This window comes from Elephantulus edwardii, unplaced genomic scaffold, assembly GCF_000299155.1.
Source record: "Elephantulus edwardii isolate Elephantulus edwardi_28Jun2011 unplaced genomic scaffold, EleEdw1.0 scaffold00065, whole genome shotgun sequence".
Lineage (NCBI taxonomy): Eukaryota > Metazoa > Chordata > Mammalia > Macroscelidea > Macroscelididae > Elephantulus > Elephantulus edwardii.
Window position 1 is genome coordinate 14449564 of NW_006399815.1, and position 26346 is coordinate 14475909.

The window sequence follows — 26346 nt, forward strand, 5'->3', positions numbered from 1 at the left end:
ACATAACCTTACTCTCTAAAAGTAAAACTCTTGCTATAGAAGATCAAAGATTACAGTTTTCAATATGGATAACTTCAGAAAGACAAAAATAAATAGAAGATAATCTTTACCACTGGTTGATAAGCAACATCAAGATATACGGAGAAAAGATGAAAATTGTCAGTGGTTTCATTTTACCTGGATCCACAATCAATACTCTTGGTACTAGCAGTCAAGAAATCAAAGAATGAGTGCCACTGGGATAATCTGCTGTGAAGGACCTTTCTAAGGTACTAAGGAGCAACAGAATTTGTTTAAAGCCTAAGGTGTACCTGATTCAAGCCATGGTCTTTTCAATTACTTATCCCTCTGAAAGTTAAACAATTAATAAGGATGATAGAAGAATTGATGCTTTTGAGTTGTGGTGTTGGAGAAGAGTATTGATTATCCCATGAACTGCCGAAAGAACAAACAGATATGCCTTGGCAAAAGTGTAAGATATGTCTGTTTGCTTTTTCAAGGCAAGAATGGTGAAATCATTTCACATATTTTGGGCATGTTGTTAGGAGGGCCAGTTCTTGCAAAAATACCTCAAACTTGGCAAAGCAGAGGGTCAGCTAGAGTGAGGAAGACCCTCAACATGAGTCATTGACACAGTGGCTGTACCAAAGGGGTTGCGTTTATCAGAGTTGATGAGAATAGCATTAACAGACCAAGGTTCACATCTGTGATTCATAGTGTCTGTGAGTCTTAGATGACTCTGGCACCTAACAACAGAAGCAACAATTTTGTATATGATATAATTAATCTAAACCATACCTAACCCACTGCCATTTGTCAGTTTTGGCTCATAAGCATTCTGTACAATAGTGTAGAACTGTTTCCAAAGCTGTAAATCTATATGGAAACAGAATGCCTCAACTTTCTATTGTGGAGTGGCTGATAGCTTCAAACCACTGAAGGAATCAGCTGAATGCCTTAACCACAACACTACTAAAAATCTTCATAATTAATCAGAACAAATCCACGGCTACAGGGTCAATACTGACTCGTACTAACTCTCCATCAGGTTGCCAGGGCTATGAATCTGCACAGGAAGAGGCTATTCCCTTTTCCTGTAGAAGTTCCCTTCTCCTGTAGAACAGCCAGTGGATTAAAACTGTCCATTCTTCAGTTGGCGTTTGAATGTGTTACACACTATGCCACAAGGGTGTAAAGAAAAACTCCAGAAATATGACATTTCGAAGAAAGATCCCTAAGAGTCTCACTGTTGTTTGTTTTAATCTTCGCTATTTTATCCTGTGACATTGTTAGAATTTTATTTTTTGAGGTTTTGGTCTTTTTTGACCCAGTATCTCTTTTGCTTCTCTGTCTGTATAGTCACTTTTTTTACCTCCAGATTTTGTTTGAAATTTAAGTAGAACATATTATACATTATCCAGCATGTAATTTTCTTTCACTCTTTTTGACCATTCATGATTCCTACTTCTTCCTTATCAGATACCATTATCTAAATACTCCACAGTATTGCTTCATCAAGTTTTAGAGAGGTACAAAAGAAAGCAGTAAATCTCAGAATGTATCACGTGCTTTGCCCTTTGCAAAACGCAGCTTCAGGCAGTTACCTAACTAGTTGACACGCTCCATCACTGCTGGTATCATATCATGTCTTCTCCCTGTCCTTTTGCTTAAAAGAAGAGACATGGACAATGAATGAATGAAAACCCAAAATCTCTGTAAAGGTTCATTAAAACTAATAAAATTTAATAATAATAAAAAAAGAGACATGGAGCAGTTTGGATTGTATTACTAATTATCTATTAAGACTTCTTAAGTCAGGAAGAAATATAAAATTTTTCTCATGTTACTAATTTGTAACTGAAGTGAATCCTGTGTTTCCTTCCACCGCAGGGGCATAATCAACCCATTTCCTTCTTCAAAAGGGATCAGAGCCTGTCCACTGCAGTGCATCCACATAGCTGAAGGGCACACGAAAGCTGTGCTCTGTGTAGATTCGACTGATGATCTCCTCTTCACTGGATCTAAAGGTGGTAGTAGTTGTAGGATATGAGTATTTACCAGATATTTTTTAATGATTACATTTTAGTAAACTTTTCCCCCTCCCTAAAAATACATAACCTTCTTAAGACTTGATAAGAATATGAACAGTAATCTGGTTCAAGTCTTGTTGTTTTTATACAATTATTGCTTAGATAGGCAGAAAGTGAAAACTCTGTACATGTTTTGTAAATAGAATATTGAGATACTACATCTCTCTTCAGTACTTATGCTCCCTTGTATACTACTATATAGAAGTCTATGAACTTAATATTTCAGGTTATGTAAAAATTTCTATAATACCCTTCAAAAATATACTGTGGTAAAGAGAATTAAAAGGTAGGTATACAAATCATCATTACTTGAACATTCACAATGTGCCATGACTATATTGAGCATTCTAAACCTCTTGCTGAATTCTCTAAACTCCAAGGACACACATATTAAACATTCATTTTACATATGAAGAAAACTAAGGATTTTAAAAAGAAATCATTTACCCAGGGCAACTTAGCTTGTAAATAAAGCATCAGGGTTGCAAAGCTAAGACTACTCGAATCTAAACCCATCAGCCATTGTAGTACAATTAAAAGCAACTAGAAATCAACTATAAATACTCTGAAGGTCTGCAAAGCAAAACTGCTGGGGTTTCAGAAAGGAGTAGATTATGTCCAGCTATGAGAAACACAACCAGGCTTCTCAGAACTTGAGGAGGACTTCGAGAGTTTGCTATGGAAAGTCAAAAGATTGCAGCCTTCAATATGGATTGTGGCTCAATATCAAGAAAACAAAGATCCTCACCACTGGGCCAATAAGCAGTATCATGATAGATGGAGAAAGGATTGAGGTTGTTAATGATTTCATCTTACATGAAGTTACATTCAATACGCCTGACACCAACAGTCAGCAAATAAAAAAATTAACTGCTTTGGGAAAGTCTGCTGTCAGGGACTTCTCCAGAGTACTAAAGAGCAATGATGTCACTTTAAAGACTAAGATATGCCTGATCCAGGTCATGGTCTTTTCCATTTCTTTCTGTGCATCTGAGATCTAGACAGTGAATAAGGCCAAGAGAAGATGGATCAACGCCTTTGACATGTGGTGCTAGAGAAGAGCACTGAGCATACCATGGAATGCCAAGAGAACAAATAAATTTCTTTAGAGAGGGCAAAACCAGTTTGCTCTTTGGAGGCAAAGATTTTGAAGCTCTGTCTCACATACTTTAGGCATTTTGCCAGGAGGAACTAATCTGTGGAGAAGGACATCATGCTTGGATGGGTAGGCAGAAAGTCATTGCAGGAGAGGAAGATCTTGAATAAAATGGATTTTTTTTGTCAAATGAAATGTATCTTCAGGATAACTTATGAGAGTGTTATGAAGAGGTGGTAATGTGATCAAAACACACTTGGCAAAGATGCTGATTTGAGACAATCATTTTAATATCGAAGCATTTTAGAGCAGGACTCTTATGGTATGATGTTTCCATTTTCATACGATTATTTGCAACACTACATAATGCATACAACAGACATCTTTAACTCTCATCCAATTCTTTACCTACATATACCTTGAACCTGTTGCAGAGGATAAGAAATGGAATTAGCTTGCCTGTTGCAGGTTAACTGAATAAACAGTCAGTTCAGTTTACTGCATTTCCTACTGTTGTGTACTGTTGAGTTGTAACTAACCCAAAGTTGACCCTCTGGAAGGTTTTCAGAGGTAGTTAATAGCACAGGAGGAGATTGCCCTTCCTTCTCCTATAGAAGGTGGATTTGAACTGTGTGCCTTTGGGATTGCAGCACAGCAGAAAATAATTTACATAATATTTTATTATTAGAAGAAGCTAATGTATTTTGTATTAATTTTATTTCCCTTCTTATTTGTTTTAGATCGTACTTGTAAAGTTTGGAATCTGGTAACTGGGCAGGAAATAATGTCATTGGGAGGCCACCCCAACAATGTCGTGTCTGTAAAATACTGTAATTATACAAGTTTGGTCTTCACTGTATCAACATCTTATATTAAGGTGTGGGATATCAGAGATTCAGCAAAATGTATTCGAACGCTGACGTAAGTAACTTCAAGACAAAGTAAGGTGAAGAGTTCTTTTAAAAATACTAAATATAAAATTGTGGTATTGGGGTCTTGACATTTAAAAAAATAAATTTCAACTTGAAGTATAAAAAAATACTAAATATAAGGGAAGCTAGGACAGTGAATGAATTCTTATTTGTTCGTACTAGTCTATTTCCAAATTAATATTAAATTATTTACAATGAAAATACAGGTAAACTAAAAAGAGGGAAGTTAGGTGACAAAACTATTGAGAGAATAAAAGACAAGAGCCAGGTCTTAAAAGAAGGAAATAGATTGCCATCTGTGAACTGTACAAACTTCATATTTTTCCCTACCAAATACAAGTGTTTTAATACAAAGTATCATATTTTAATGTAATTTATTACCAGACACAGTTAAATAATTTGTTACTGACTTCAAATAGGTACCATTCTGTTGACATGGTGTATAGCCAATACTTCAGTATATGTATAACTAGTTAAGAAGAATTTTATATTTTTAATTCATAAGTATTGAATAGGTAAGAGGTTTTTCTCTTCTTACTTTTCCTTCTGACTGAGACTTTGCTTATTTTTGGCTCAAATGTCATGTCTACAGGTGATGGAGCTAAGTGGAGAATGAGTTCATGTTCTTTATCTCTATTATTATATGTTGTTTTGTTGTTATGTGCTGTCAGCTCACTTGTGACTCATAGTGACCCTGTGTACAATAGCCATGAAACCTGCTCTATCCTGTGCCAACTTTACTGTCTCTGACACACTTGCCCTCATTACCGCAGTCATTGAATCAATCCATGTCATTGGTGGTCTCCTCTCTGTCTCTTCACTGTTCCAAGAATGATGTTCCTCTCCTTTGTTACATGCCCAATGTATGTCAGACGAAGCCTCAGAAGCCTTGCCTCCAAGGAGCAACTTGGTTTCACCCTCTCTAGGTTGAACCTGTTTATTCTCCTGGGAGTCCATGGTATATTCAACACTCTTCTCCAGCATTAAAACTCAGAGGCATTGTTCCTTCCTCTAGCATCCTTAGTTATTGCCCAGCTCTCTGACGAATAGCTAGCAATTGCAAAGATTATGGCCTGGATCAGGCACATTTTAGTCTCCAGACTGACATCGTTGCTCTTCAGTACTCTGGAGAAGTCCTTGATAGTGGATTTTCCAAATAATACTTGTTTTTTGTTTTGTTTTTTTTTTTTTTAAATTTCCTGGCTGTTGATACTAAGAGTGTTGATTGTGGAGTGAAGTAAACTAAAGCTGTTAACAATCTCAATCTCTTTATCATCTATCCTAATACTGCCAATCTGTTTAATCTATAGGTCTTTAAAAATATAGTGCAAATATTTCTTTTTTGTCATGAGTTTGAGGAAATGTTTTATGTAATCAAAACTATGATGACACCTGTATTGGTTTACATGAGAGCCGACTGTATATTCATTGCTGTGGAATCAGAAACAAGTCATAGGATATCCTTCTCCATTGGGTTTTTGAGGCTGTAAATTGCATGGGAGGAGATTTCTCGTCTTTCTCCCATGAAGCTGCTAGTGAATTTGAACTGCTAGTGAGGCATGGTCTTTGGGTTAGCTGTGCAGCTCCTTATGGACCAGGCTATTAGAGCTCCCTAGACTGTAATCTCAGTTTGTAAAAACTATTAACTTTTAAATGACAATGTATGGCTTGAGGACTATTAATTATTAGCCAGATTGCCTGAGAGACAGTTTATAGGGGGAAAAAAGAACACTATATCTTAAAATAGAAAATTAGTTAACTTGAATTATTAAAGTTAAATTTGAAGAGATTATTGCAATTTGATACTTTAGAAATTAACTGAGAAAATGTTTTGGAAATTCAAATAACTATTTACATTCTATAATACATCAGAAGAAATGTAAATAGGCTGCATTTGACTCTTTAGCACATAGTAGATATTCTACCTATGATTGTGTTAAAGAAGACAATATCTGAAAGTAGTCTGAATGATCTAAAAGGCCTTTAATCCAAAAGGGTAATTTGTACATGTAAAAACAATTTTGGTAGGCCTGGTCCACAGGAAACTTCTGGATGCTGTTGAAAAGTGAATTTCCTTTCAGAGTAATGTTTTAGTCTCCCTAACTCAAGGTCTGGTATAGACTTGGATCCTTACCTTGTAATAATTTTACAAATGAAAAGTTTTAAATCGTTTTGTTATGTTTCATTCATTTACCCAACACACATTTGTGTATGCCAACTTCATATGAAATGTTGTGCTAGTGCCTGTATATGTACTAGCAAAGGTACATAGTTCCTTTACTGCCTCAGCCTACTTCAGAGAAATTCAGCTCAGGTTGGCTTTGTTCTGCCTTGTTAGGTCTTCAGGACAAGTTACGCTTGGAGATGCTTGTTCTGCAAGTACCAACCGGACAGTAGCTATTCCTTCTGGAGAGAATCAGATCAACCAAATTGCATTAAACCCAACTGGGACGTTCCTCTATGCAGCTTCTGGAAATGCTGTCAGAATGTGGGATCTTAAAAGGTAGGAATTTTAAGAAAATGTGATCCTTTTGTATGAAAAATAGCAATTTCAGACATTAATAATGTTGATACATGTGAAAACTCATTTCCATTATTCCTAGTAGTTAATATAAAATTACACTCAACACTCCTAAATGCTCCTTTTGTCTTCAACTCAGTTTTCTTCCTTTTAATCTCCATTGGTTAAAAGTATAGTGTATGGAGGGGGGAAAAATTAGAATTAAGGCTGTAGCTTTGCTTAAAATTTGTTTATGCATTGTGTTAATAATAAAATGAGACCAGATGAAAATTTTACTTCGTGAAATGTCATTTAAACACCTATATTTCAAATTTTTAAATGGATAAGCTTCAGTGTATGTCAAGGGTTGTATCTGTTTGCTGAAATACCTCAATTGATATTCTTTATTTTTTTGCCAATGCCTTCAGCGCAGCCTGGACTTTTTTGTTCCATACCATTAGTTCCTCTTATTCATTTGTTTCTCCCTGAAATGATTTCGCGTCAAAGAATTCTTTTTTGGTACATCGACAGTGCCCTTGCATCTTCTTTTGATGCTTTCAGCATCATTTAGTATTTTGCTCATTTAATTCTTGTGCATGTAGAAGCTTTATTTACTAAATTTTAGTGTAAGTCCTCCTAGATATTTTGGGACCATAAAATTGTATGTAAAAGATGAAATACTAAGAGGATAATGTGGTTAAAAACCAAAAAGATTTAATAAACAAATGAAGGCATCATCAGTTTCATTTTATTTTGATTTGCCAAGGAGAATGAGCTTTTATCCTTTAGTTGAATGCTTATTTTAGCTTCTTTTCTAATTCTTGAATTTTTGACAATATGTTGTTGTGTGCCATTGATTGAAACATGACTCATAGTGACACTATGAACAATAACTCTGAACCTTGAACTAGCCTAAGCCAAACTCCTCTCCTCAACATACCTACCCCCATAGCCCAAGTCACTGTGTCAATCCATCTTATCCAGGGTCTTTCTCTCCTGCACTGATCCTCTGTTCTTCCAAACATGATGTCTTTACTGGTGTGTCACTCAACAACATGTGTGACTTATATCCAATTAAAAGTATATAGATTATTTGTTTTTGAGACTGTGAGCACACTAAGGAATATTTTCAAATAAAATTCTTTTTCTTTCTTTTAAAAGGTTTCAGTCGACAGGCAAGTTAACGGGACATCTAGGCCCTGTCATGTGCCTTACTGTAGATCAGATTTCCAATGGACAAGATCTAATCATCACTGGCTCCAAAGATCATTACATCAAAGTGTGTATAACAAAATGATCATATTATATCCTGCTCTATCTTGTAAAGAGTGTATATCCAGAACTACTTTCTTCAACATCTGCTTTTCCTCTTTCCTTACCTTCAGTTTTCCTTACTTACCTTTTTCTCATTCAAATTTCCTTATAATTATTGCTTTATTATTCAGCCAAGCATTATCACATTGCACAGGAGATAGGGCAGAAAAAATTTTCATACTCTTTAGCTCAATTTTCTAATTAATGGCTGGTTGAATGTCACATTTATCATCTATTGTGGAGAGAGTTATGGTTTAATAATTTTATAAAATTAGCAGAGAAGATAAACAAAATTATATCACATGATTCTGGAAGTGTTAAATTTGTGGTACTATCAGGACATTCACCTATAGATCAGCGTGGCATTAGAAATGAAGATCTAGAATTCACAATAAGTTATGACTAGAGATGTAGGTTTGAGAGAAGTAGAAATAGAAGCAGATGTTCAAGGAGTAGAAGCTACTCTCAAAGGAGGGAGAAGCAGTTGAATCAGTCTTAGAGAAATACTGTAAGGACCAGTAGGAATAAGAAAAGTTTACAGTAAGAAAGAAAATTAGGAAAATCCAAGGGATCATATCTGGAAGAAGGGAGTTAGCAGTTGTGACAAATGCTGTAGATAGTTAGAATAGAATGAGTACTGGGAGTATTGAACGTGCGTAGTTCTGGTGGCCTAGTGGTAAGGAGTTGTGCTGCCAACCCAAAGGCATATATTTTGAATCCATGGGAGAAAGATGAACAGTCTCCTTCCATGCAATTTACAACCTCTGAAAACCTGCTGGGGGGTCAGCTATTAGTTCATCCCAACACGATGGTACAGACAAACAAGCAGTAGCTGATAGGACTAAAAGGAGCCCTTATTGATTAAGCACTGGACTGTTAGGTGAAAGGTTGGTGGTTCAAACTCACCAGCTGCTCCAAGAAAGAAAGAGGAAACAATCTGTTTCCACAAGGTTTACAGCTTTGGAAGTCTGTGGGGCAGTTCTGCTCCGCCCTATCAGGCTGCTATGAATTGGAGCTGACTCAAAGGCAGTAGGTTTGGGAATTTTGGCTAGGATTGAACTTTCTTTGAAAAGACAGGGTCAAAAGTCATAACATGAGAAACTGAAGAGTATAAGTGAATCCTAGTCTCAGGAACTTGGAAGAAATGAGAAAATAGGTTTCACTCAAAACAATCTCCTTGCTGTCCAGTTGGAACTGACTTATAGCTGACCTTCTGTTGGGTTTCCGAGGTTGTAAATTGCACTGGAGGAGATTGTCCATCTTCCTGTCAGAGCTGCTGGTGGACTTAAACTTCCAAAGAGATGAGACCTTTGGATCAACAGTGCAGTTCTCTACAAACTTTCTAGCACTGCTCCCTGTAGCAGAGATAAGTTAGTATCTTCAAAATAACTGGTTAAAAGAAGAAATTGCTTAATTCAGGAGGACTGATCATGTTTATTTACTTGGGAAATGCGTTTAATTGAAAGAGAAAAGGGTGAGAAGAGTGAAGTGATGGAAAGTGGTAGGAGGAGTTAGCTCATAGATGGGAGCCTTGAAGTAAGTGCTTTTCACCCTCTGAGAAGGAAGGGGGCTGCGGTGTAAGGATGTTTGAAGATGGCAAGAACACTATAGAATGAAGAGGATCCAAAACATTGATTTTGGGTTATACTGGACTTTTTGAAACAATGCACGGTCATAGCTTAAAAAAGATAAAGGTAGTCATGAAGGTGGAAAGGGTTGTGAACATCACTTTAAGGGATCAGTGTACACTCTAGTGTGATTAAGTAGCAGCTTTGTAATTTATTTGAATTTCAACTAGACAGGTATATATTTTTGTTACTGCACATATTATTTATATATTCATGTTGTTGTTGTTATTCTGGTTGTGTAGTTATAGTTGGAACCAACCCTAGTTGACTCTCCAGCGGATTTTCAGAGGCAGTAAATCATATGGGAGGAGATTGCCTATCCCTCTCCCGCAGAGCAGTTGGTAGATTCAAGACACCTGCCTTTGTGATTTCAGTGCAGGTTCTGACCTGCTCCTTTGGTGTAGTACTTAGGGAGTTGGGTTGTTAATCTGAAGGTGGAACCTCTCAAGTGGTTTGAGAGAAGGATGGGCAGTCTCTTCCTTTGTGATTTCCTGCCTCTGAAAACCCAGTGTAGGGTCAGCTATGAGTCATTTCCAACTCAGCAGTAATGACTTTGATTTTTTAATACGTCTTTTAAAAAAGGCACACACCTAAGTGACTATTGTAAATTAAGTATTGTATATTAAGTAAATTTCCCCCCTGCCTTTTCAGATGTTTGATGTAACTGAAGGGGCTCTTGGAACCGTGAGTCCTACCCACAATTTTGAACCTCCTCATTATGATGGCATTGAAGCACTGACTATCCAAGGGGATAATCTCTTTAGTGGATCCAGAGATAATGGAATCAAGAAATGGGATTTAGCTCAAAAAGATCTTCTTCAGGTAATACAAAGTTTTCATGACATGGAGGGGAGCTTCAATAACTTGTATTAATTCCCTACAACTGCCATATTGAAGTACAAGGCACCGGTGGCTTATAAGAATGGTAATTTTTTGTCTTATAGCTCTAAAAATTAGAAGTAAGTCTCAGTCAGTGTGTTGACTGAAATATGCTCTTCTCTCTAGTTGAGATACTCTCTGCTTTCAACCAAGATACATCTCTGCCTCAGCCAAGGACATCAGCCGTGATATCCCTTATGCATGGCCTCTTCTGAATCTACCTTGAATTTCGGGCAGTTCCCTCTCCATGAACTGCTCTAGCAGTTCTTAGATACTCTTTAGCATGATTTTACTTGCATGTGATGTTAATGATACTGTTTGATAATCTCCATCTGTTGGATCATCATCTTTGGGGAAATGAGAAAAAAAATGTGGGTCTTTTCCGGTCAGTTGACTAGAAGAGAACAAGCACCTGGAGAAGTCCCTTTCTTATCTCTTTGAGCTTCTGGTCATCTCAGGAGTTTCCTTGGCCTGAAGATGCATCTTCACGTCAGTGCTCTGTGTGACTATCTCTTCTCTTCCTTTGTAATGGTATCACTTAGATTGGATTAGGACTTCATGCTAACTTTATTAGTTAACATCAGTAAAGACCCTATTTCCAAACAAGGTCACATTCACAGGCGCCAGGGTTTAGGGCTTAAATATTTCTGGACCACACAATGCAATTCATACTATTGCTGAATAGTCCAGAAAAGAACTTGAAGAGGCTCTGTCTGAGTTGTGGCTTAGAGTTTATATTCACCAGAGCTTCATCACTCCCTCCTAGAGTTACTAACTAGGAGGAAGGTGGCAGTGCCACAGTTCTTTTCCATGACATGAAAATAAATTCAAAATTTAGCATCTGTTAGATAATACATACTGGCAAAGTGAGACACAGTTAGGATTGTGTTACTAAATAAAGTCAGCCTTGAAGTAGAGAAGTTACAATTTCTGATTTTATTCTCCATCTCAAGTTTTTCTTAAGACACTCAAATTCAAGTGCGTACGTATGGCAGTTGCTACTATATTTCTGCTTGGAAAGCAGAGATGAAAACAAGGAACATGTAACATGAATAGCAGCGTTGTTGTTATGTGCCACCAAGATACTTACAACTCATAGAGATCCTAGATATAACATCTCTGAACCCTGCTCTATCCTGTGCCAACCTTATTGTCTCTGACGTACCTAAGCCCCATTACCCTAGTCACTGAATCAATCCATTCCATTGAGGGCCTTCCCCTCTTACGCTGTCCCTCTGCCTTCCCAAGCATGATGTCCCACCAAAGAGACTGGTCCCTCCTTGCAATATGCCCAAAGTATGTAAACAGAGTTTTAAAGTCCTAGCCTCCAAGGAGGAACCTGGCTTCACTCTCTCCAAAGCAGATCTGTTAGTTTTCTTGGCTCTCCAGCACCACAACTCAAAGGCATCAGTTCTTCTTAGTCATTATCTCATTATCCATCTCTCTGATGCATAACAATTAATTTGTCAATGCCATGGATTGAATCAGGCACATCTTAATCTCTTGACTGTCATCATTGCTTCTCGGTACTCTGGAAAGGTCCTTTACAGCAGATTTACCTAATGCAATTGGTCTTTTGATTTCCTAACTGCTGGTGCCGAGAGTGTTTATTGTGGAGCCGAGCAAGCTCTGTTAATATTCTCGATCGAGCAAGCTCTGTTAATATTCTCGATCCCTTCTCCATTCATCATGGTGCTGACAATTGGCCCAGTGGTGAGAATCTTTGTCTCTTTTATGTTAAGCTTTATTTCATATTGAAGGCTGCAGTCCTTAACCTTCTGCAGCAAGTGCTTCAGGTCCTCCTCAGTTTCGGCAAGCAAGGTTGTATCACCTACATAATGGAGGTTGATAAGTCTTCCTCCAATCCTGATGACACATTCCTCCTCATAAAGCCCAGTCTCATAAATGATCTGTTCAGCATATAGATCAAAAAGGTATTGATATAGGATGCATCCTTGATGTGTACTCCCTTCCTGATTTTGAACCATGATGTATTTGCATGCTCTGTTCTGAGGACTGCTTCATTTTATAAGTATAGGTTTCACATAAGCACAATCAAGTGTTCTCATTTTTAGTAGAGGTTTAAGGCTATGATTATATTTAACAATTCCTATAGTTTGTAGCCTTACAAACCCAGGACGACCATTGAGTTGGAACCAATTCAGTGGCAGTGGGTTTGGTTTATATGTACATAAAGGAGCCTGGCCATGTCTTGTTTTACATGTTTGACTGCTAAGCAAGAGGTTGGCAATTCAGTTTCACCAGAGGCTCCATAAGAGAACAGTGGACATTTTGTTCCTATTAAGATTTACAGCCTTGGAAACCCAACTGAGGTTTCAGTTTAATTTTTACTAAGAGTTGCAATTAGCTCAACAGCTGTGAGTTTGGCTTTTTTGTTTTGTGGTATACATTCCAGATTGTAATTATCAAACTTGTTTTATTACTGCCAATAAAGGATGTGGTAGTTGAAGAATTTTGTATACTTTCCAATTATTTTAGTTTCTACAAATTATTAATATTATAGGCCTTATTACACATAATGGTAAAAACTAGGGCACAAATTATCTATTTTTTTCAAATTTTGAGTCATTATTCAGAAAATAAACTTTTACAGTTTCTAGGTCATTCAATGTTAGGACTAATCGAGTTTCATGAGTAAAAATGTTTATAACTTTGTGGTGTGAAAATTATTGGTTTAGAAAACTCTTTTTAAACTACTGATTTCTCTTTTCTTTCTCAGCAAGTTCCAAATGCACATAAGGATTGGATCTGTGCCCTGGGAGTGGTGCCAGGCCACCCAGTTTTGCTCAGCGGCTGCAGAGGGGGCCTTTTGAAACTCTGGAACATAGATACTTTTGCACCAGTTGGAGAGATGAAGGGTCATGACAGTCCTATCAATGCCATCTGTGTTAATTCCACCCACATTTTCACTGCAGCTGAGTAAGTTCTTCTAGTATGATTTTTCTCCATCCTGAATACTCATATTCCAATTTAACAAATATTATAAATATCTAGAAATGCAGGGCATATTTCATCTTTCTTTTATTACTGTCATTTTGCCATCTGTCATAAGATACCACTTTATCTTTCCTGATGTACAATGTTGATACTGAATTTGGCTCCCAGAGTTGTATAAAAATAGTCTTACTTTTATATTAATTTTTCAATTGTAATAGGAAAGCCTGATGCTAGGTCTTCCACTGATGATTTTTATGTTTTAAAAACATCATCCATGGATGAATTTTTAACACTTCCTCCACCCCCATATTTTGCATTATATTCTTAGAGAACAGTTTAGAATAAATCATTCAAAAGATCTCTTTATTCCCCTCTTAAAAAAAAAAAAACCGCAAAAGCGAGACCATCTGCTTTCTCCCTCTTGTAGTCAACTGACAGATTCATTTGTTCATGTATTCATTCATTCACAGTGAATGGCTGATATTTCAGGCATTATTCCACACTATTGGGAACAGAACAGTGAAAAAATGAGATCTAAGTGCCAGATCATGTTATAGTGGGAATAAAGAGAACATGAGTAAATAAAATGTTACATGGTAATAAGTGAGATGGAGGAAAATAAAGCTGCAAGTTTGAATGAGGTTACAAAATTAGATAGTCAGAGAAGCCTCCCTGAGAAGGTGACAGTGAAGAACAAGCTTGAAGGAGATGGAGAGCTATTGTGATCAGAAAAATTATATATTATGTGTATAAATACTTTGGAAAGGAACGCATATGCATTATATGTAATATGATATGTTGGTGTCATTAAATTAAAAGGCAATGTTTCATGAATATCTACCTTGAAATTTTTCTTAGGCCATTTGTGTCCCACTTATATCTTATCTGTTGGTAGCTCTGGTTGGTGGCCTAATGGTGAGAAATCAGACTGCCAGCTTGAAGGCTTGTGGTTCAAATCTACCAGCTGCTCTGTGGGAGAAAGATGGGCAATCTCTTTCTATGCTCATTTACAATCTGAAAACCTGCTGGAATGTCAGCTAGGAGTTGGTTCCCACTTAATAGCACATAACAAAACAATAAAACAATTTAATTTAAGCACTTCTTTGAGCTCAGTGTAATTTATAACTGAAATGCATAAATGCCTTTATTTTATTTCAAAATCTAAGCTAGTACTGTGACATCTCATAGCATCTATTCTGATTCCATTGAATTCCCCTTTTTATTTAGATTTACTGTCTTTCACATTTAAATGTATCAAAGCCACTTTGTTTTGTATGTTTCCAAGTACATGTTTGGAAGCAGGCGTGGCATCCACTTCCTAAAAAACATGCCTCCAGAAACTCTGTCAACTCTGATAAATGTCAATAATAGTAGAAGTGCTTCAGGCCTTTTGTTCATGGGGTGGCTATGAGTTGTGCTCAACTCGAAGGCAATCAACAACAAGAAGAAGATACATTTGTATCTTCAGTGCCTCACTTATGTTATTTCTAAGATTTATAATATTTTCAAGTTACTGCTTTTGTTTCTTTCCTCGTAAACTTACTGTGACTCTAATAATCTGCGAGAAATCACTTGATACCACTCAAAACTGTTGGACACTCAATATATAAATAAGCCTGTAAAGGTATTGTGTATCACTGAGACTTGATGAGTGAAATATATTACAATATTATGATATTAACTCTCTTTTTTCTGACCTTCCTGTAGTTTATAAATTGTTCTGAGCTCTAGCCCTTTGCAAACATTTAACTCATTTATTTTTCATAATTCTAGAGGTAAATGTTATTAAAATCCCTGTATTATAGTGGCAACATAGTGACACTGTTCTAGCAGTCCATGATACATTAAAAATCTTTTGCTCACTCCATAATTCAAAAGCATCAATTCTTTGGTCTTCTTTATTCATTGTTTTGTGTGTATGGAACCATTGAAAATACCCTGGGTTAATTCTTAGAGTGACATCAATAGGGTGATATACCTGTATATAGACTATTACGATAGACTTGAGTATGACAGAGATCCTGTGGATGGTTGTGTAGGATAGTGCAAGGTTCAGATACGTTGTTCATAGGGTCTGTATGAGTTGTAGTAATGTGACCACACCCAGCACCACCACAGCTGTTACTAACACTGAAGCGATTATAATCATTCTGAATCACAACTCAGATCATATTCAGTCTGTGCTCAAAGTCCTATGATGGGCCTCTGTTTCACTGAGAGTAGAGAACACACTTGATTTCTTTATGTATTGCTTCCCTTACTTTACCCTCCTCTTCTCTCAGCTTGTTCTGTCTCAGCTCTACTAGCCTTTTTGCTGGTTTTAATGAATCGAGTTACATCGTCCCAAAATATGTGCTCAACATCCCAACCTCTCTGCCTGTGTTTATAATCCCTTTTGGGAGTGGGCTCTCTTTGTTAGGTCTATATAGTTTTCTCTGCCCCCAATACTCTTGTCTCAGAGAGCCTGACTTTTCTTCCAAGTCTTTCTTAGTAAGGATAACATGGATGTCTTATTTAAAATTGTATAAGTTTTCTTAGAAACACTTTTGATATTTTAAATTCCATTTGATGGGATTATTAGTCCACTTTTTGAAGTCTCTTCCCTTTTCAGTTTTCTAATTTGCTAATTTCAGTCAAAGGTAATTATTTTTTGTCTGTTTCCACACTCACCAAATCCCTGAAAATCCTGTTCCAACCTTGGGCCTGTCTAGAGACCTTACTGTAATTGTCCTTCAACTTTGCACTTGAAGACCTCTGTCTTATGTTGGTTGTAGCATATGTTATTTTCTGAGCTAATAAATGCTTATCTTGTGTAATGGTTAAGAAATAGGATTCTTTAGTCAAATTTCTTTCATCTCATTCTACCATTAATTCAAGCAATTTGCTTAGCCTCTCTACTCTTCAATTAGTCCAACTATAAAATAGGACCTGTAATAGGACCTCTCTCTTATGAAAACTGAATGAAATGTTTTTGAAAATGCTATATATTGATAATGTCTGGCATATAATATCTTAGGGTTCCAGCCTTTTAAGTTGGGGGTGACCCAGTACTAAGCCACCAGTGGATTTTCAGAGGCTGTAAATTGCATGAGAGGAGCTTCCCATCTTTCTCCTGCAGAGCCACTTGTGGATTTAAACCCCCAGAGGGGAACAGTATGGCTACCTACAGCCTATGCCACCAGGGATGGTACATAATAAATCCTTGCTAATGGGAGCTATGATTAGCTATTGTTGTTACGGCTGTTATTGTTGTTGTTATGTGCCATTGAGTTCACGATGACTCATCATGATGCCATGAACAATGGCTCTGAACCATACCCTATCATGAGCCAACCTCACTATCTCTGATACACTTGACTCCATTGCCACAGTCACTATGTCAATCCATTAGGTTACAGTCTTTATATAATTAAAAGACAATGCATATTTTACAAAAATATTTAGATGTGTTTAATATATTAGAGACTTCTTCAGAAAGCCTTTTCTTTACAAGTAATTCTAAGAGCTATTTCATTATTTGTTTAATCATATGTTTCTTTTTTAACTTACTGTTTTATAGTGATCGAACTGTGAGAATTTGGAAGGCTCGTAACTTGCAGGATGGCCAAATCTCTGACACTGGAGAACTGGGAGAAGACATTGCCAGTAATTAAAGAATTATGGTAGTGATAAACTGAAAACTGTGATAATGTTCTGTTTGTTCCTTATGAAAAATGTTTTCCCTCATTTATTAGGTGAAAACAAATGAATGGGATTAACTGGAAAATATATCTGAATACAACTGGTAATAAACATGGTATATTAAGAAAATATATCTATCCTACATGTTTAATTTTAATATCTACTAAAGCAAATATATCCTATAGTTGATATACTGCTTGATTCATACTTTTATCCTGGCTAAATTTTTGTGCTTAGTTATATTTTAAAAAAACCCAAATCTTCAAATTATTCAAAATCATAAGATGCTTGCTTTTGTGACAGTCAGAAAATAAACCTGGAATACACTGCAACACACTATAACTCATTCATACAGTCTGTTCAGATGACTTATGTGTTTATTTCTATATATCTATATATATTGGGAATGTTAGTCAAATTGTAGTCCACTTATCACTTAACTCAGTCTACAGGTTTTCAAATTTGCGAGCTCATAATGGAAAAATAACGTATGAGCATACTATCGATGATTTTCTCATAAAGTGGAGTTTACCTTAATCTACTAACAAAGAATGTTAAGCAGTTTGTATTAATGTTGACATTTACTTGTATTGACCAAAGTTTTGTGCTCTATATTCTGTGCTCAGGACTAAGTTGCTGTTAACTTGTTTTGTTAGTACTGTGCATACATTCTGTGATTGGAAAATATTTTTTATGTCCTCACAAAAATATATTTTGATCTATTTTCCTATGGAGTTGTTTCTACTATCACCTTTTAGTTTCATTTTTGTTTAAGAGTAGCATTTCCTTCTCTTTTATCTCTAATTTTTTATATGCTGCTAAATATATTTTAAATACTGTATGTTTGCAAACCTTGGTAGTTATGATGAGAACTTTATCACCTGATGTGGGAAAAGCTATGTAAATAGGTAGGTTGTAAAGAAAGAATACCTTACATTATGCCTGTATGAATTTTTTAAATGCTGTAGATTGGATTTTGAAAAGGATGTATAATTTATCTGTCTGCTGAGAATATTAATTTGTAAATTCTGCAAGTTGAATTTTTGTGTAGATGAGTTAATTTTGAAAATATTGTCTTATGTATTTTCCCCCTCAATTTGTTTGCTTGTAAATGACAGCTTAGCTAGAGCTTAAATAAACATGTTGCCATGAATTGCTTTTATTTTTTTTTTTTTGTCTTAAGGATTAAAAAATGAAGACCAGTGTTTGTAAAACTCTTTCATGTGTGTGTGACGTAAAGTCAAAGTCATTGCTGTTGAGCTAGAACTGACTATAACTGGCCTCTGGTGGAATTCTGAGGCTGTAAGTTACACAGGAGTCTTTCTCCCAAGGAGACATTTATGAATTCAAATCTCCAGACAGGGGATGCCTTTTGGTTACCAGTGCAAATCCCTAAGGACTTTGAGAACAGAGCTCAGACCAGAGTCCCTTGTGAGATGTAAAGAAGGATATTTTTCCTTATTTGGTAATTTCTGAACATTCGTCTTTGATGTAGTGGGCATAACATACTGAGAAGTTTTTGCTCAAACCTAATCTTGACAAATCAAGGTAACTCATGGTTTAAGGGATTGAATTGAACTATATAATTTAGAAGTTTAAGCATAGATATTAAAAAAATATTCACATAAATCTTAAGACTGATAACCTAGGTCTCTTCAAGAAAAGAAAAAAAAAAGAATAGATAGAAGCTGGTAAGAGTGAGAATGGGGGAAGGGAAGAAGGAAGAGGTTGGGAGTTTCTAGGACACTGGTATCACAACAGTTAAACACTAGGCTGCTAATGGCCAGGTTGGCAAACCTATGTAGCCACTCTAAGCAAGAAAGACCAAATTGACTGCAATTTACAGCCTAGAAAACAGCCAGTCCTCACTTTAAAAAAGAGCAAGGGCCACATGAGGAGTGTCATATCTGCCCTTCATCACCTTCACATTGGAAACCATTCCCATCCACAGCGTCAGTAACACAAAACCATTCCCACGAGGTCCCCCACACTGCCATACTTCTTTATACTCATCTCAACACCAATCTTACTGCTTTGGTGGGTCCAAAATCCGATATAATAGCTCACAAACCACACAGAACCACATCGGAGAAGTCAAAAGCTTATAATTCAGATTAATAATGGAATACAGTCAAGGCAGCTGCCAAAATGTGCACACGAGCAAGTCAGCATCCAGCCTCATTGTGTTCCTAAGTTCTCAGTCCTGCCAATATTGGCTTACCCTCACCCCAAAGTCCCATCTCACATCAGTTATCCAGTTCAGTCATGGCTGCTACTGTCATCCCAAAGTTTGTTCTACATTTTCCTGCTTTCTTTTCACTGGAGTGGAGAAGCTCTCTCCTCTCTGGCTGGGGAGGATTCCTTCCTCTTCTGTGGGAGCAAGAGCCAATGTCTGTGGCTATAGCTGTTCAAGTTATTGGAGAGACTAGCCAATCCACTTGTAGATTGTTGAGACTGTCCATCCCTTGTGGAATAGCAGATAGCTAATCCCTTTGTAGATAGGTCAGCATGCCCCATTTGTATAGTCCCACACATCTACATGTCTCAGTCATTCACATTCCAATTATACTAGAAAAGCCGTATTTTTTTTTCCAAACAAAATAGTAGAATTTATCATCATAGACCCTAATTACAAAAAATAATAGATTTTTAGGCATAATGAAAATGATACTGGTTGAAAGTAAAAAGAAGATAGACAACACAATAGAAGAAAATGGGCAAGAAATTTGAACAATACACTCAATAAGAGGTTATATAAATTTCAAACAATAATAAAAAAGATGTTTAACTTTTTTACTCAATAAAGAACTATAAATTGAGACAACACCCCACTCCTACGTAAATGCTTAAAATTAAATGTTGTAATACCAGGATATAGAACTGGAACTCATACAGTAGTGGTAAGAGTGTGAATTGGTACAAACACTTGGAAAATCCACTCCTGAGTATACGACAAACTAGATGAAATAGAAAAATTTTGTAGCCAAAACCTGGTTAACAGATGGGCATACAGTGAACTGTTGTTATTATTAGATGTTATTGAGTAGACTACAACTCAAGCGAAACTATGAATAACAGATTGAAACCTTAGCACTTTGGAGAGGTCTTTGAGAGCAGATTTTCCCAATAGAGTGTGTCTTTTGATTCCTTGACTGCTGCAACCGTGGTTGTTGATTATTGATCCAAGCACAATGAAATCGTTGACAAAGTCTTTTCTACTTCTATCATGATGTTGTCTATTGGTCCAATGGCGAGAGGGTTTTATTCTTTAATATTGAGATAGAACTTGTATTGAAGGTTGTAGCTTTTCATCTTCTTCAGTAAATACTTCAAGTTTTCATTTTCTGCAAGGAAGGTTGTTTCATCTGCACATTGCAAATTGATTATGAGCCTTCTAATTTTGACGCCACATTCTTCTTCTTATAGTTCAATTTTTAAAATGTTTACTTACCATACAGATTGAATAGGTATAGAGAAAGAATGCAAACACACATTGCCCAATTTTAAGTCATATAGCATTTCTTTGTTCTGTTAGGAAAATGGTTTCTTGGTCCATGTAATCACAATGAAGTGCTCTGGGATTCCCATTTTTCTCAATGTGATCCATAATTTATGATTCACACACCCCAAGTGCCATTTGGTATCCTTTTAGCCAAGATCCCTCTGATAGCAGCAAGAATATCCCTTGTACCAGTCCCTCTTCTGAATCCAATTTTAATATTTGGAAGTTCCCTGTTGATGGCAGTTCCAGCTGTTTTAAAATAATCTTCAGCAAGATTTTACATGCAAGTGTTAGTAATGATATTGTTCAATATCTTCCACACTTGTTGGGTCACCAATTTTAGAATCAGATCTATCAAAATATGGATCTCTTCTAGTTGGCCAGGAAAAGCCACATTGAAAGACAAACTCCATACTTAAAATCTACTATGTTAAGTGAGGTCTCTATGAATCAGTCACCTTGAAGGTACCCAATAACACAGGGTCTCTAGAAAAGTTACATTTCTTGACATTTGTCCCATTGTTTTAAAAATAATTTGTATTATTTTTATAGGTTGAATTGTACATATATCTTGCTCTATTTTTATGTATGCTCTATTTCATAGAAAGGGAATTCTGTTAAGAAGCTGTGCTCAACCTCAGAGACATGAGGCTAGACAAGTTTATATTATTTTTTTGTGATGAAGATTGTTCATAATAGTCAATATTTTTATTGGTTTGCTTACAAAGTTTGTACACATTGTGTTTCACATTATTTTTTATTCACATTGTATTTCATACAATCATTTTCACACAATATGTTTTATAAAATTAATCACCATGGGACCATGGCGATGATTTCCTAGTCTTTCACCCAGATCCTTCCCATTTCCTTCCTCTTCCTCCACCCACCAATCTTTGCAATCCTGTGGTTTCACTACTACCAATCCTCAGCCCTTCCCCCTGGAGTTTCCATACATATTTTACTAGCTATCCTTTTATTTTTGCAATAGTGGTCTTAACACAGTATTTGTCCCCTTGAGACTGAATTAGTTCACTCAGCATAAAGTTATCTCATCTTTCTTTTGGGGAGCAACTAGCAACAGCAGCCCTTTGGGTAGTAGGCCAGTGTTTAACTTAGTATGCTACCTCAAATTTGTGTAACTCTTATTAGAAACATATAGTCCTTCCTAGAAGTCCAGTAAGAGGTCTGTTCTATTGCTTGAGGACTGTCTTTGTGCAAAACAAAGCCCAGTGTCAAATTTATAACTTAAAATATTGATTGAAATAATTAAATATGTGAAAGAAGGGCTTTTTCCTATTTTGCAAGTTATTGTTAACCCATAAAGATTCTATCAGGAATATGCTTGGCCATCACTTCCTGGTTTTTTCTTTGCACAGTAATGCCTTCTGGTGGCCTCGTCCATAGGGAGTTGCATAACCCAAAGGCTATGCATCTCAGGTGGCTTGAATCTATTAGCAGTCCTTTGTAGAAAGGTGTAGAAAACTAGTTCTTTTTCTGTTGCAATTTCAAGCCTCTGAAACCAAATGGAGGATTGTGACACAAGGAGTTGTATTTTGAGCATTAAGTATAGGCCAACTTTGTATGGATGGGACAATAACATTATGGAAGGAACATGGGTTGCTGTGAGACTGTCCAGAAAAGAGCTTACTGTTTGAGACAACTAAATTACATCAGGAGTCAACAAACGTTTTCTATAAAGAACCAAATAAAGTATCCTGCTCTGCAGACCCCTACAGTCAGTAGCACATTTTAAGTGCTGTGATACAATATGAATTTGATAGCTACATACTTATGACCTCAACCACATTTATTAACATTTGCAAAAAAAAACCAAAACAAACTAAACGTTTAGAAAGGTATAAAGGATTCCCAGTGTAGATCTAATTAATTATTTTCCACTCTTCCCGATTTCTTAATATACTATGAACAACTTACTGTGTTAGAGGAATTCTCACTTCATGAGTTCTAGCACTCATTTATTCTATCATTGTTGAGTGCCATCAAGTTACTCTGATGTAACAACTTTGTAGCAACTCCAAATACAACCTAATGAAACCCTGCCCAGTTGTCTGTCATCCTCACAATCTCTGCTATTGTTGCAGCCATCATACATCTCATGGAGAATCTTCCTCTGTTTGGCTGCCCTTCCACTTTTGAAGGTATGATACTCTTTTCCAGGAACTAGTTTTTCATGGTAACATGACGTAAGTATCTGAGATAAAAGTGATTTTCACCCTTCTTGCCTCTAAGGAGCATTCTTAAATCAGTCAAGACAGACTTAACTATGCCTGGCATATTCAGTATTCTTTGCCACCACCACAATTCAAAGGCAGCAATTCTTTGGTCTTTCTTTTTCACTATCCAGTTTTCATATGCATATGAAACAATTGGAAATATGACTTGGGTCAGGTACAACTTTAGTCTTTAAATTTACTCTTTTTCACTTTAAGGAGGTCTTTGGCAGAAGATTTGCCCAATGTTATACATATTTTGATTATTTTAACTGCTGCTACCATAGCTGTGGATCCAAGTAAAATGAAATTTTTGATAACCTTAATCTTTTTTCCATCTACCAGATGCTGCCTAGTGGTCCAGTGGTGAGGATTTTTGAATTGTCTTTGTGTTAACATATAATCCATATTGAAGGCTGTATTCTTATGTTCTGCAATAAATGCTTTAAGTCTTCAATAAACAAAATTGTCTCATCTGCATATGATGGGTTATTGATGAATCTTTCTCCAATCCTAATGCTACATTCTTCATGTAATTCAGCTTTGTGGACTGTTTATTCAGTTTACAGGTCAAAAAGATCCAGTCAAAGGATACAATCTAAAAGAGATACACACTTTTCCTGATTTTAAACAAATCAATGTCCCCTTGATTTTGAGAATTTTGTAACAATGATTTATTAATTGAACATATATTTTTTTAAAGGATCATAAATGGTGACTATACTCATCAAGGATATCGTTGCTGGTGTCCGAGAGATCCTGGCTGAAAAAGTAAAGAATACCAGAAGAATGTCTATTTGAGCTTAATTGATGATGCAAAGGAATTTGACTGTGTGGATCGTGACATGTTTCACGGACACTGAGAAGAATAGGAATCCCAGAGCACTTAATTGTGCTCATGCGGAACCTATACCTGGACCAAGACGATGTTGTGCAAATAGAGCATGGTTTGAAATCGGGAAAGGGAGTTGTATTCTCTCTCCACACATATTTGTCTGTATGCAGAGCAAATTATCCTAAAAGCTGGACTTCGTGAGGTGGAGTGTGGTGGCAAGATTGGAGGGAGACTCATTAATAACCTGTATTAGGCAGATGACAGAAGATGAAGGAATGCAGCCTTTGGTATAGATTGTGTCTCAATGTCGGCAAAACAAAGATTCTTACCACTGGACCAATAGGCAGCATTATGATTTATGGAGAGGAGATTGAAACTGTCAACAGCTTCATCTTGCTTGGATCTACAATTAACACCCTTGGTACCAGCAGTCAGGAAATAAGGAGAAACACTGCACTGGGAAAATCTGCTTTTAGAGACCTTTCCAAATTGTTGAGGAGCAGTGATATCAATTTGAAAACTAAGGTGCATCTGATTCAGGCAATAGTCTTTCCAATTACTGGCTGTGCATCTGAAAGCTGGACAATGAATAAGGATGACAGAAAAAGAATTGACACCTTTGAACTGTGGTGTTGGAAAAGAGCACGGAACATCCCATTGACAGCCAAGAAAACAAACAGATATGTCTTGGAAAGAGTGCAGATGGAGTGCTCTTTCGAGGCAAGAATGATGGGACTTCACCTCACATACTTTAGACATGTTGCTAGGAGATGCTATTCCATGAAAACAGACATGATGCTGGGAAGGGGGAAGGGTCAGCGAAAGAGAGGAAGACCCTCATGCAGGTGGATTGATATGGTGACTGCTACAGTAGGCTCTTGTGTGTCAGGAAGTGTGAGGATGGCACAGGATAGAACAAGGTTCAGATCTTTTGTTCATAAGGTCACTATGAGTCATGCTCGACTCAATGATGCCTAACAACAACAATAACATATACATGAAGTTCACTTAATGCAAACTCAATATCTGTGTGGGAAAAGATGGTGGAGAACCTGTATATCATTTTTTCTGAACACCTATTACTTATCTTACTTACCATTGTGACAGGAACTCAGGTGGCATTGTGCTTAAGATATTTGCCTGTTAAGCAAAAGGTCACTAGTTCAAACCCATTAGCCATTCCACAAAAGAAAGATGCAGTCTGTTCTATAAAGTGTTACAGCCTTGGAAACCTGATGGGGCCTTTCTACTGCGTCCTTCCAGGGTTGCTATGAGTTGGTACTAACTCAATGGCGGTTCACTTATGTTTGGTTTTATCATTGTGACCCTGGGTGATGCAGTCAGTAAAACACTTCACTGACAGCCAAAAGATTGGCAGCTCTAACTCTGCAAGCCAGAGACACCTCGGAAGACAATCTTGGCAATCTGGTGAAAAGTGGTCTGTTGGTCTGCTCATTGAAAACCCTGTGGAGCATTTGGGATCTATTAACAGGAATTGGTTTATCTGAGGGGTATTTTTGTTTGCTTGTTTTTATAGGGCTGGGTAGGTTACACCAATCTTATCTACAACCAAGAGGGTAAGGTTCTGACCTGTTATTCACAGGTCACTGTGAGTTGTAATCAGCTTGACAGCTACAACCAAAGGGAGCTCTGGTGGTGTGGTCAGTACGGAGATGGACTGCTGACCCAAAGGTGGCACCTTTCTGCCAGATAGAATCCACTAGAGGCTCTTCAAGAGAAAGATGGACAATTTCCTTCTGTGTGGTTTAAACCTGAAAACCACTGGAGGGCCGGCAATGAGTCGTTCCAACTCCTCGATGGCTAGGAGTGAGTGAGTAAGTGAGAGAGTGAGTGATCTACAACCAAAGCACTAAAAGAAAGAAACACAGTCCGTATAGCAAAATTCTCCATTGATGTTCCTTGTTCCCTCGCCCCATCCTCCACTCTTCTAAAAAACAAAAACAACAAAACAAAAAACCCCAACTCATTGCCTTTGTCTTGGAACCAACTCACAGCATATCCTCCACTGGGGTTCTGGGCCTGTAAATTACTAGCTCGTCTTTCTTCAACAGGGAGGCTGGGAGATTCCAGTGGCCAGACAGACATAACCTTTAGATTAAGAGTGAAACTCCCTTTTCACTAGGCCATCCAATTTCTCTTATCCCACCTCATTCTCTGGCACATGCTTGCAGCATTATAGCTTGGCTTCCTCCTTCAAGATGTGGGCCTTCAGGTTTTACTTCTAAAGAGAAATTTTGGGGAGAGGCACAGAAATCTCCCAAACCTCAACAAATCCAGGGTGTAAATATCTTCATTAGCTTTTTAAACACCAAATTTCTATAATATATTTTCTGCCTGCCACTTCATCAGCTGTTCTATAAAAAGGGTTACTATTATTAAAAAGGGAACTAGTAGCATAGTCCACAGGGAGTTGTGCTAGGAAAAGACATCAATCTATATTGTGGTTTTGTCTTATAACAAAGAATGCTTTTATTTTGCTGTTTAATAAAAATATATTAATACACTAGATCACAAGAGGACAAAATAACACTTCTGATATGGAACGTATTCTACTATTACTCTTTGGGTTTCCATGTTGTTTTTGTTAGGTACCATTGAGTCAGCTCTGTGTCTTAGGGTTGATCTTATGCACAACAGAACGAAACTCTGCCTTGTGCTGTCTTCACATTTTCTGCC

At 36.9% G+C, this 26346-nt stretch overlaps 1 protein-coding gene across 4 annotated transcripts in view; it reads left to right on the forward strand.

Moving 5' to 3' along the window:
- KIF21A (kinesin family member 21A) overlaps nt 1-18231 on the forward strand; it is a 202675-nt gene extending 184444 nt beyond the window's left edge. For all 4 annotated transcript variants that reach the window (XM_006888203.1, XM_006888204.1, XM_006888205.1 and 1 more), the window contains 7 exons: nt 1891-2027; nt 3927-4107; nt 6457-6621; nt 7780-7897; nt 10212-10382; nt 13180-13379; nt 16957-18231. In XM_006888203.1, coding sequence (XP_006888265.1) covers nt 1891-2027; nt 3927-4107; nt 6457-6621; nt 7780-7897; nt 10212-10382; nt 13180-13379; nt 16957-17050 — 1066 coding nt within the window. In that variant the 3' untranslated portion in view covers nt 17051-18231. The remainder of the gene's footprint in view (nt 1-1890; nt 2028-3926; nt 4108-6456; nt 6622-7779; nt 7898-10211; nt 10383-13179; nt 13380-16956) is intronic.
- The last annotated feature ends 8115 nt before the right edge of the window (nt 18232-26346 follow it).